Here is an 11,835-nt window from a genome sequence, read left to right as displayed (position 1 = left end):
TAAAAAAGAAAATAATAAAAATCATCGACACGTCAACCTTTCGGAGAGAGAATACATTTTTGACTGAGAATTATTCGTTCATTGAAGAAGCGAATTTTTGGGGCAAGAGGTTTTTTTTCTTGGGGCAAACAAATTTTATTTTCATTGAAGCAATTTATTTTTCGGAGCTAGAAAATTTTTTTCTTGGCCAAAAGAACTTTTTTTTTTATTCAAGACGTTTATTTTTTGGAGCAAGAAAATTTTTTTCTTGGGACAAGAAAAAATTTCTTGGTCCAAGTAATATTTTTTTCGTCCAAAATGTTGAGTTTTTGGAGAGCGATGACTTATTTTCTTAAGCCAAGAAATTTTCGATTTCGCTTAAAAAGTAGATTTTTTGGAGCAAGAGAATTTACTATCTTGAACCAAAAAAAAGTTTTTTAATCAAGTATTCTATTCTTCTTGAGTCAAGAAATGAAATTCGGAAAACAATATTATTCTTGAACCAAGTTAACTGTTTATTCTGTGTACAATTGACCTTTCTGTTTTCACTGTACGACTATTCTCCTCCGAGTAACAGCGTGTTGGAAATCACTTAAAAATTTGAAATTCTTTTAATATCCCTTAATTTTTGTGAATAGTGTATATAAGTAACATTCCCTGATTAAAAGAAACAATTCGAAACGATTTGCAATGTTAAATGCCCATAAGAAGGGCGATTTAAAGTATTGAAACGCATTAAAAGTATTAAAAATTATTTTTTTCTAATCGTTGTAAATCAATTCTTTTAATAAGGGTTAAAAACGATATAAAATATATCATATATGCTAAATTATTGTAAATTATTATTATAAATGTCCAATGGAACGAGTTGGTAAAGCTCGTATTGTATAAAAATACATGACTTTAATCGACACGTTAAGTATTATATTAGTTTATTATAAATTACAGAACTTTAACCGTTTTACATTTGATTATGTTCTAATTTGTATACATCATGGTATGCATTCCGTATAAGCGCATAGGGAAAACAACTTTCTAGAAGATCCATTGTTAAAAATGGTGACTCTTGAACGATTTCATCGAGTAAAAGATAAATTGACTCCCTGTTTTTTATAGTTTCTTTATCAATTTCTTGGCCGAGTCTCAGCAAACTGGATGAAGCCAATGCTAAGAATTCCTTCATTCTATCTTCGATATCATTTTGACCACATATTGTAAAAAGTGCACCGAATATGTTGTTTATAGCGGTAGCAATGCAATGTATATTGTTTGAATGCCCTTCTAATGATGCACGATAAAATGAATTTTCATTACGAGCTAATTTTGGAATGGAAACAGCCACAAAAACCATCAAGAGACAAACTAATAAATGCTCATCCTCATCTACTTCTGCTTTTTGAATTTTTAGTGCATTGGTGAGTGTTGGATCTACTTTGCACATCAACCCAGCAGCAGAAGTCATTTCAGAAATCAAGCGCATTGGATCGCCCGACGGCAAATGATGCCGAAAATCGAGTATTGAACTTAGAAGAAAAGGTATACGTTCTTCTAAAACATCAACTAAAGCAGCTTGTGCGAGTTGTCTAAAACTGAGAATGACCCCAATTATTGTAACTCTCTGTAGAACATTTTCAACATGTTGCAATCGCTTGAATTGCTCCTTCATAATATCGGGCTTATCGAAATTAGTTCTAAGAGCTATAAGGACTTCTTTATTGTTAGCAACAAGTTTTTTTAGTTCCTGCACTTGACTAGAAATATGCCACATAAGTGTTTCATTGAGCATTTTCATTCCGTACGGACCTATAAGCTCAGTTAAAGCCCGGAGTTCATTAATATCTGAAAATTCTTCTGCATTAAATGGTACCGCACTTTCTACCGATAAACTCACAAACGCTCGTTGATTCGAAGAATAACAAATATTGCCAGCACTAACACGCCTTAATAAGACTTCAGAATACCATTGTGTATACAGAGCAGCAATGGTTTTATCACCATGACTATCTAATGCTTGAGTTTGCTGAAGAAGTGCATTATTAAAAACCCGAGTAATATCAATATGAATATAATTTTCAACCGTTTGAAGCACGTTCATGTATGCTCGAACACTCACAAAAAGTTCTGATGGTTTCGCTATTTCACTAGCATCTGGATTAAACATCACCATACCAACTAGAGCTCTAGAAAACCTTGTTTCGAGATGCTGGTTTAGGTACTCTCGTGGTGCAAATGTGTATTCCCAGACATTAATAGTAGGACAAAAATTAATTGCATAGCAAAGTTCAGTCAACGCCATATGTAATTTATCCATGGTAGTGAGCTCTTCCCTAGTTTTTCTATAGCTTTCTACTCCAGGTTTATGAATTTCATAAATGTTCTTTTTATTTTTATCTTTTTTTTTACGATTAACAACTTGTGAAATCAATTGCGCACAGTGTTTCGGTAAAAGTTTGTCACTCATATTGCATTGTTCATCACAAATTGTTGTTATGATATTTTTAGCTTCTTTCGCCATTTCATCAAGAAACATATTTACGACAGAAAGACTTCGTTCTCGAATATGATGTCGTTCTTCAGGACAAAGCTCATGAGTACAACTTTGAAAGTGACTACATATAAGTGGAAAAGCAACAATGTATCTGTTTTGAGCGGGAAATTCGAGACACATATGGAATTGATCTTCAAAAATTTTGCTATAAAAACAGAAAATGGACAAATCTGAAGTGTCAATAAGCATTTCATCAAGATTGTCTATCATTTTCGTGTGGAAAATTACTGTATCCATAAAAGACGCCAACTCACGATTATCCGTGAGGCTCATATTACATTTGTTTACAGACATGTACGCTTGCAATCTAATCCAGTCAAGTCTTAATGGACGAAAATCAAACAAATCATTCTCTTCAACTTGTTTTATCGATACATTTGCCATTACTGAACATAAATCACTTAAAATTGCTCCTTCATCCTCCGGGCAAATTGGGAGGCTTTGAATTATTTGATGAAGTGTAGGAGCATCAAAACCTGATAAAAACTGAACATAATAACGTTGAAGAACTTGAGAATATTTTCTAACAAGAGCTCTTAACTCTTCACAATGAAACAAAAGTTCAGGAAGTTGTCTATCAACCAAGTCTTCATTTCCACGTCCTTTTCCTTTTCCTTGATTCGGTGGATTATCTCCATGTCTTAAAATCCATAAAATTTCATCCCTTGCGTGAGATAAACCCATGAATACTAGCAATGCTTTAGGGCCTAAGAGACCGGGTTGATCAGTCAAGATTAATCCCAATTCTTTTAAAGCAGTTCTCAAGAATTTTCGTCTTTCTCTATGTCTGTAACTAGATTTTTGAATTGCATGATTATAACATTCTTTCACTTCTGAAATTTTTTTACTATAGCCTTTAATAGTTTCGAAAAAAGATTGAATATATTGATGTATGTAGATAACTTCATCACGAAAAAGGGCTAACACCCACCTAGACTCAAGAGCAGTGACCCACAATTTGTTTGATTGTTCTTGATTTAAAAAGGAGTGACACAACGTGAAACCTAGAATGATCCATTTTTCTATTTTATCCAAACTTAATGTTTCACAAGACATTGTGTCAGTGGCTGAAGCTTTCAATATTTGCCCTGGGCTTCCGATCAAGCTCAATTTTTGATCTGCTCTCCAACTGTCTGCTGACAAATTTCTGCTTGGATAAATAGCCCAAAGTGAGTTCAAAGCATTTCTTAATAATTTTGAGTGAGGAACAAATTCTTCTGAAAGTTTTTTTAGTGGAAGATCATAATCCATGATCATTTGACCTAATCGAGGAAAACTATGATCGGATTGATTATGAACCATTTCATGGGCTACATTAAAGAGACCTAATACGGCCTTCCGATCTTCTACTTTTGAAAGTAAAATCATAAGAGTAACGTAAATTACTGTTAGATCTAGATATGCTTTAGTTAAATCAAAATTAAGAGTTATATCCAAATGCACTCCACAGGCGTCCATAGTTGTTAGTAATTCGCAAACGTTATCTTTAAAATCTAACAAGTCAACGAATGTGTAGTAATATAAAGACAGTGACTTTATTATTTCATTGCGCAAGTTTGTGATTGTTTGAAGTCCTTTAACATCTATATTTGGAAATTTACGGACGATTAATTTAATAGATGATTCAAGTGTTTTGTCAGATAAAAAAGCTGGTTTAGATTTCGCATCACCACAAGCTTTCTTGATATTGTAAATGCGGGTCAACATTCCTATACCACGATCATTAAGAATAATTAGTTTTTCTGCTAATTTTTGCTGGCTCGAAATTAATGGACGAGCCATGGCGTCTATTTTCTATGTATTTTTTATAGCAATAATAATAACTATAATCAGTTCAAAAACTTTAATTGAATATCAACTACGCTTGATTCAATTGTAACGGTCACACCTTAAATTCTTAATGTTTGTAGCTGAAAAATCAAAAATAAATTTCAAGTGTCAAGCTATATCTAAAAGGTATATAGAGTACATGTAATATGTAATGAAACATATACACACCAAAATGTTGTACTGAAAAAATAAATAATGATTTATAAAAACCATGTATTTTTATTACTTGGATTGACAGCACATGAAAATTCTTATTGGGCGATAGATTTGTAAGTCCAATTCATACTGATCAGTAGTTAACGTGCTTCAAAGACCCGATTTTAATAAAAATAACGTAAGATGAAATTTTTGAAACTCGTCTTTAAATATATACATAATAAACGGTAGTCAAAGTAATAATGTTACCACTATGCGTATCCGTAAATAATGTTATGAAATTACAGGCACAGATACGCTCATATATATATATATATATATATATATATATATATATATATATATATATATATATATATATATATGAATATGAATATACTTTCTCACCCCAAAAGCCCCTTTTGACTGCAAATTGTCGTCAACTTGAAAATTCTACTTGAAGAGAATCTGTGCGGTCGGGATTAGATAGCAAATCATCAGAAAAAAAAAATATTGAAGAGCTTGCGGTAACCCTGATAGCCAGACTTAGCTCTGTGAGTTCTGCAGAGCAACACTTTCGGCTAACTTAACAAGAAAGTTTCTGGCAAACCTTGGCTGGATAATACTTTCCTTTAAATTGGCTTCAGAATACCGCAGTAGCTTGAATGTAACTTGACAGAAAAACTTGCCGTCAATTTGAAGTGAAACTTTCAATCAACTTAACGTTCTTGTCTGACAGTACCACTTGTAGTCAAATTAAATAGAAAGTTACAGACAATTTACTGTGAACTTAAAAGTAACTGCTTGCTCTGCAACACTTTCCTTTAAGCTACCTTTAAAACACGGCAGTAGCTTGTAGTGAACTTACGGTTAGCGTGGCTATCAGGGAAACTTTCTGTCCATTTGCACTCTATATTGCTTCATTGCAGTTAGAACAAAACTGAACTACAAAAGTTGACGTACAATTTGCCGTCATCTTGAAAGGAATTGGCTGCGTGAACTTCGAATTTGCCCTAATCGCCACTTTAGCTTGAAATTGATAGTAATTTGATGTTGAAATTACCTGAAATTTACTGCCCGAACTTGCCGTCAATTCGACAGCAAAATTTAAAAATAAAAATTTGCAGTTAATTTTTTTTCAATTTAAAGGTTATTTTTCACAAAAAAAGAACACCGATAATGTTCATTCTTACCATTTCAGAAGATAAGCAAATTTATACGTAAAATTGTCGACAATTTCACGGTAAAAAAATACTTAATTTTTCGAGTCAAATTAACGATGAATTGACATGAAATTTGCCTGAAAATTAACGACAACTTTTTTCTAACCAACTTATTAAGTGAATTTGCATTATAATTCGGGTAGTAAATTTACGTTAAATTCAATGGCAAATTGCATACAAATTGTCGTAAGAAATGGAAAAGTCCGAAGTTGACGGAAATTTTACGAAAAATTCAACGAAACTTTTGCTAAAACAAACTGTGCTTAGTGATGCGAAATGACCGTCATTTTGAGTTTTGGTCATAAGACGGGCCGATGACGGTCTTGTGACTGACGGACCTAAATGACAAGCCTGATCTATTGCGAAATGACCGTCACAAATTTTCCGGTCAGAGTCCGTCATTTCGGACCGTCAAAAATTTTTTTGTCACAAATTTAGTCAGTCGCATCTAGCTATATGATTTGTGACCGTCATGAAAATTTTGGTCACGAATTTGAGCTCGGTCATGAATTTTGTCAGTCACAACGAGATAGATGATTAGACGCGATCTTTTTTGCAAAAATTTATTTTTCCCTTCGTATTCTTATCTCGTGGTATTTTTAAGAAAATGGCGGTTTCAAAATTTGAATTTGTATAAAAGTTAGAAAGACGTTTGTAAGATGTCGCCACAATTGTGACGGTCCGCCATTTCATGAACGGTCTGCTGACGGTCTTGTAACCATGACATGACGGTCAAAAAATTACCTGACGGTCAGCTTCACGTCCGTGATAGCCACTTTAGCTTGAAATTGCGAGTAATTTGATGTTGAAATTACCTGAAATCTGCTGCTCGAATTCGCAAACAATTTGACAGTAAAAGTTGAAAATAAAAATTTACGATTAATTTTTCTTCAATTTAAAGGTAAACTTTTACGAAGAAATAACAGTCGGTAATGTTCATTCTTACCATTTCAGAAGGTAAGCAAATTTATACACAAAATTGTCTATAATTTGAGGGTAAAAATATATACTTAACAATTTTTCGTTAAATTAACGATAAATTGATATAGAATTTGCCTAAAGATTTAAGACAACTTTTTTTCTAGTCAACTTTTGAAGTGAATTTGCATTCTAATTCGGGCAGTAAATTTACGTTAAATTCAATGGCAAGTTGCATACAAATTGTCGTAAGAAATGGAAAAGTCCGAAGTTGACGGAAATTTTACGAAAAATTCAACGAAACTTTTGTACAGTAAACTTTTGCTCAAGCAAACTGTGCTATTAGGGATTGCTATACCATGAAGAGACACGGCTCTAAAACTCTGAACAAGTTTTCAATGTTGTGAATCAATCCAAAAATTAACGTCACAAATGTATTTGTCACAAATCAGAAAAGATATGCAACCTCAAAAATAAAACATTAATGGTTAAATTCCAGAATTAGACAACTATATACAATTTGTTAAAATTCGGTACTTATTTCGTACCGATTCAAAATAATAAAGTGGTAAGTAATTTATTTAAATCAATGGGATTTTATATTATGGCACTAAAGCGCTAATTCGCAACATTTTATTTACTTAGAGTTCACTATTTCAATAGTTGTGTATTAATGTTTTTTGATTTTATTTCAGTTCAAATTTCATTGATATTAAATTTTTATCAATTTTAATTAGTCACTATATTATAGTAACTTAATGTATTACGTATGAATAGCCACTCTTTTTTGATACCCTATAATAAAACGAACAGTTGATCTTCAAAAATGCTAGTGAAAGTCTAATGTATTTTAATTACACTTGATTTCGATTGGTCGATCAAGGTTTAGAAATTTAAAAAAGTGATTGAAACTGCTTGGAAAATAAACTATGGCATCAAAGTTTTGTTTACAAATTAACATATGGATGTAATTCATGTTCATGTGTAGACGATTCACTATGTTTTCAAAGAACATAGAAATTTTTAAAACATAGAAAATTATTACGTGTTCAAACAAGATTTCTGTATGTTGGAGAAACAAATGACGATATTTGGTCGAATTCGGCCAACCAATCTAAATGAAAAATTGTAAGTTGATTAATAAAATTAATGTTTTTTTTTTTTACTTTTTTGAAGTACCATCAAAATTAATGTTACAGACTTCAAATTTTATTTTATTTAAAATTATATCAGCTGTCCTATGACAACCATTACTGGAAACTTCCAAATTTATGAAAATTAATTAAATGTTTATGAGGTGATTACAAATACATATACCCTGATTAAAAAAATTCATTAAAAAGAATTGAAACTAATTTAATGTTTTTGAATTCATTTTAATTCTCAAAATAGTATTAAAAGTGATAAATATTAATTAAAATCTCGGTATTTTATATTTTCAATTATTGCAGTTACATTGAATAGTATTCAAAAGAATTCAAACTTTGATATTGATTAGAATGAATTGTGGAGAATTCAGCGTCGCAAATTACTTTTAATTTTTTTCAATCATTGGCGAAGCCCAAAAATTGGTATTATTTACATTGGCGAAGCCAGAAATTACGTAGCATTTACTGATTGGAATAAATTTTGCCGAAGTTGACGTCGCGAATTCATTTCAATTTTTTTGAATTTTCTACGAGACCAGAAATTTAAAAATTATTTAGTCCTTGAAAAGAATAGAGGTGAATTGGTTTCATTTATGCAGAAAAAGAAATCGAGGAATTGAAGTGAATTAATATTTCATCTTTTTCAATTCTATTCAATGAATATTTTTGATCAGGGTATATATACATATAACCGTGTTATTATAGTTTTATATCCTATTTTTTAACTTTACATTGTTTCGTTAGATATGAAGCATTATAGTTATTATTTAGAACCAGAACTGCCAATTAAAGACTGAATCACAGATGCAAAAATTAATTTACTTGAGTAGAATCAAAAAAAATAATCAATGGGAAACTGCTGGTCTTGTTTTAAAGCGCCACCTCAGTCGTCTATCACTGATCAGTCGAACGTACCTGACCTTAAAGAAGGTATATTTTTTCTAAATTATACAAGTTACAACATGTAAATGTAATAAATTATTAAAGCCAGTTGGAACTCTTATCTCAGACACTATGGAGCTCAAGAGATTGTTTCCACTACATTCTTGTACAAAAGAATCATTGATTTCGAATGAGACACAAACTAATAGTAATAAGAAATCACTTGTTTCTACTGTATCGGTACCAAACAATATAGGTTCTGACAATTGTGGGTCACTGCCGATCATTCAAAATAATTTACGAATATCACGAGCTTTTTATGCAAGATTTCCTCCTCTTTGTCGTTCAGTGACAACAAGTGTTACGACGTTTAGTGATAAACATCAAAAAGAATCAATAGATGAAAAACTGTCAGTGTTATTCGACCAATATAAGGTAAATTTACGTGATTTTTTTTAGTTACTTACGTTTCGTTTAGATTTAATTTACTGTCATAATTGTTTTTTCACTTAATAGGATCCACACGAAGACATAATATTAGCTGATGGAATAGAAAGACTTTGCAACGATCTTCAACTCTCACCCAATGACTTTAAAGTTCTTATTCTCGCGTGGAAGCTTGAAGCTGAACAAATGTGTCAATTTACGCGTAAGGAGTTTTTTAACGGATTAAAGTCAATGCGAGTAGACAGTATACGTGGTATACAATTACGGTTACCAGAAATAGTTCAAGAACTCATAAATAATGGTGATATGTTTAAAGACTTGTATAGATTTACATTTCGTTTTGGTCTTGACGTGACTTCAGGTCAAAGGATCCTCCCTGTAGATATGGCTGTTGTTCTATGGAAATTAGTTTTCACAATTCGAGAACCGCCTTTACTTTCAAGGTGGTTAACTTTCTTGGAATGTCATCATATACGTGGAATACCTAGGGATACATGGAATATGTTCCTTAATTTTGTCGAAGTTATTGGCAATAATCTGGGAGCATATGATGATGCTGAAGCATGGCCAAGTTTGTTCGATGATTTTGTAGAGCATGAAAATGATCAAGTGAATCAAAATATTGTTAAAGACGATTTCCGGAAGAGCTCAATACATGATAATAATTGATGGCGTTCGTTAAAACGTGATTTTTAAAAACATTTCTAAATTATATATTTTTAAGATGAGTTGTGCTAAATTATGGTTTGGATTATATTCTGCAAAATCATAATATTTTTGATGACAAAAAAAAACGATTAGAGTAATTTAAACTATTCTATTATGTAAAATTAAAATAATCTTGATGTTGCGCTTATTAAATTTAACGTATTAATTGAAACCGCAGTCTAATATAAATTTGGATTGATCGAGAGTTTCAACAATTTAAAACTAACTGAGTTTTTTTTTTTTTTTTATATTCTATGTGCGCTTCCAGATATTCAAGTTTTTGTTTTATCATTTTAAATAAGTCCTCCGAAAAATGCTGGTATATGACATAACTAAAATAAATGTTGTTATTTTTAATTTTATTGGGCAAATTGTAAGCTTTAATGAATAATTAAATTGTAAAATGTAAGTCAAATCGACTCGAATAATATTCATGTTAATAGACATTTTTTTTCTTATTTTGTCAACTTTATTAGTTATACTTACTGACTCCATGAAGCTTATTAGAATGAAAAAAATTAGTTTCATTTGATACACTACTTGAAAAAAAATGAGAAATAAAATTAAAATTTGTTTTTTAGTGTTTCTTGGAATGCTATAAATTCTTGAAAAACAATTTATCCCCAGTGGATCCGAATAACAGTAATTTACCGTAACATACAGTATTTATACGGCAAATTTTGTCGCAATTTACTGTAATTTGCCGCATTTTTACCGTAATCACTATATGTTTTTATATTTTTACAGTTTTTACGGTACAATATTATCTTTACGGTAAATTCTCGTTCTCTTTCTGCAAATTTACGGCAAAAATACCGCAGTTTTGCTGTAAAATACCGCACTTTTGCCGTAAAATATCGTAATTCTTCCAAATACCGCAAATTACAGAAAGTTATAGTAACTTACCGTATTCTGGATCCGCCAAGTATAATAATGAAAAAGCATAATTTCGAAGCTTGTAATTTCTGGTTTACAAACTTTTTATTAAAAGATTTTTTTTAACTATATCCCGGGAAAAAATGATCAGACATGAGTCTTCAGGCCTCATCAGACATGAAAAATGACCGGGCCTCATCAGACCTGTTCATGTCTGATCAGGTATGTTCATGCCCATCCGACTAAAAAAATTATAGATAAAAAATGGCCCTATATATATATATATATATATATATATATATATATATATATATATATATATATATATATATTTATAGTTTTAATAATTTAAAAAATAAAATAGCTATTTTTTTTTTTTTTAAATTATTAAAACTCCTGTAATTCGGAAACTATGGACTTTAGCGACTTGGCTCATAGGACTTTTTTTTAAGGAAATAAAATTTCCTATAAAATTCACATTCACATTTTTTGTGTGCATTCATTGGTTTACGTTCTGCAAGCCTATAAATGTCAATTTGATACGAAAAATGACTTCCTCAGCGGACATCAGTGAAACAGCTGGAATTACAGCTAAGTCACTATGGGCACTTTTGAAGAACACCAAATGCCCTACAATTGGCGACCAAAACCGTGTCGATATCATAAAACGCAGCTGAGTGTTAGAAAGTTAAAAAAAAGTAATTTAATTTACGTGTATTTTAAATGGGAAGTCTTTGAAATCAAATGGAAAGTACTTAGCATTGGAATTAAGAGCTTAAACTTGGCAGGAATTTTTGTTTTAGCATAAAAAACAATATTTTGCTTGATGAGCAACAAAAAAATACTTTTGCCAGAAACGAAGCACCCTAATATATATTTATGTATAATTATTTCTATAAAAATAATTAAAAAAATAAAAATTCGGAAGTGTGCAGGATTTGAACTGTGGACCTCATGCTTGAAAGTTTAACTCGCTACCCGTTGACCTAAGAGATCGACTTAAGAGTAATTTTCGTATGAACTTGGAGTAATAAAAATCTTATACGTGATAGGTTCTTAGTTAACAAAATTTTACATTTAATTTATTAATTATTGATGTATATTTATATAAAATTATATATAATTATAACTACGTTAGCTA

The 11,835-nt window shown here is 31.0% G+C and overlaps 2 protein-coding genes across 4 annotated transcripts; one reads left to right on the top strand and one right to left on the bottom strand.

Annotated features, from left to right (window-relative positions):
- Positions 1 to 470: 470 nt before the first annotated feature.
- LOC103572259 (membrane-associated protein Hem) lies at positions 471 to 4,801 on the bottom strand. Its single transcript, XM_008550784.1, has 2 exons — positions 4,526 to 4,801; positions 471 to 4,437 (listed from the first exon to the last, which is right to left on the bottom strand). The coding sequence occupies exon 2, from the start codon at positions 4,307 to 4,309 to the stop codon at positions 941 to 943; it is 3,369 nt and encodes a 1,122-aa protein (XP_008549006.1). The 5' UTR covers positions 4,310 to 4,437; positions 4,526 to 4,801; the 3' UTR covers positions 471 to 940.
- A 2,121-nt stretch (positions 4,802 to 6,922) lies between these two features.
- Positions 6,923 to 10,276, top strand: LOC103572258 (DCN1-like protein 3). 3 transcript variants are annotated; one of them, XM_008550782.3, is made up of 6 exons: positions 6,923 to 7,201; positions 7,329 to 7,761; positions 7,867 to 7,930; positions 8,526 to 8,711; positions 8,769 to 9,098; positions 9,180 to 10,276. In XM_008550782.3, the coding sequence occupies exons 4-6, from the start codon at positions 8,586 to 8,588 to the stop codon at positions 9,777 to 9,779; spliced, it is 1,056 nt and encodes a 351-aa protein (XP_008549004.1). In that variant the 5' UTR covers positions 6,923 to 7,201; positions 7,329 to 7,761; positions 7,867 to 7,930; positions 8,526 to 8,585; the 3' UTR covers positions 9,780 to 10,276. The 3 variants fall into 3 exon arrangements, with proteins under 3 accessions (XP_008549004.1, XP_008549003.1, XP_008549005.1); XM_008550781.3 differs by having other exon boundaries at positions 7,833 to 7,930; XM_008550783.3 differs by having other exon boundaries at positions 6,928 to 7,201; positions 7,833 to 7,930; positions 8,791 to 9,098.
- Positions 10,277 to 11,835: the final 1,559 nt, after the last annotated feature.

This window comes from Microplitis demolitor, chromosome 7, assembly GCF_026212275.2.
Source record: "Microplitis demolitor isolate Queensland-Clemson2020A chromosome 7, iyMicDemo2.1a, whole genome shotgun sequence".
NCBI lineage: Eukaryota > Metazoa > Arthropoda > Insecta > Hymenoptera > Braconidae > Microplitis > Microplitis demolitor.
This window is presented reverse-complemented; position numbering and strand designations above follow the sequence as displayed.

Excerpts from the sequence above, each read along its gene's own strand:
- LOC103572259 (XM_008550784.1), bottom strand. The coding sequence starts at position 4,309 with ATGGCTCGTCCATTAATTTCGAGCCAGCAAAAATTAGCAGAAAAACTA.
- LOC103572258 (XM_008550782.3), top strand. The coding sequence starts at position 8,586 with ATGCAAAAATTAATTTACTTGAGTAGAATCAAAAAAAATAATCAATGG. Across the intron at positions 8,712-8,768 it reads CGTACCTGACCTTAAAGAAG|CCAGTTGGAACTCTTATCTC; the intron begins GTATATTTTTTC and ends AAATTATTAAAG. Across the intron at positions 9,099-9,179 it reads TGTTATTCGACCAATATAAG|GATCCACACGAAGACATAAT; the intron begins GTAAATTTACGT and ends TTCACTTAATAG.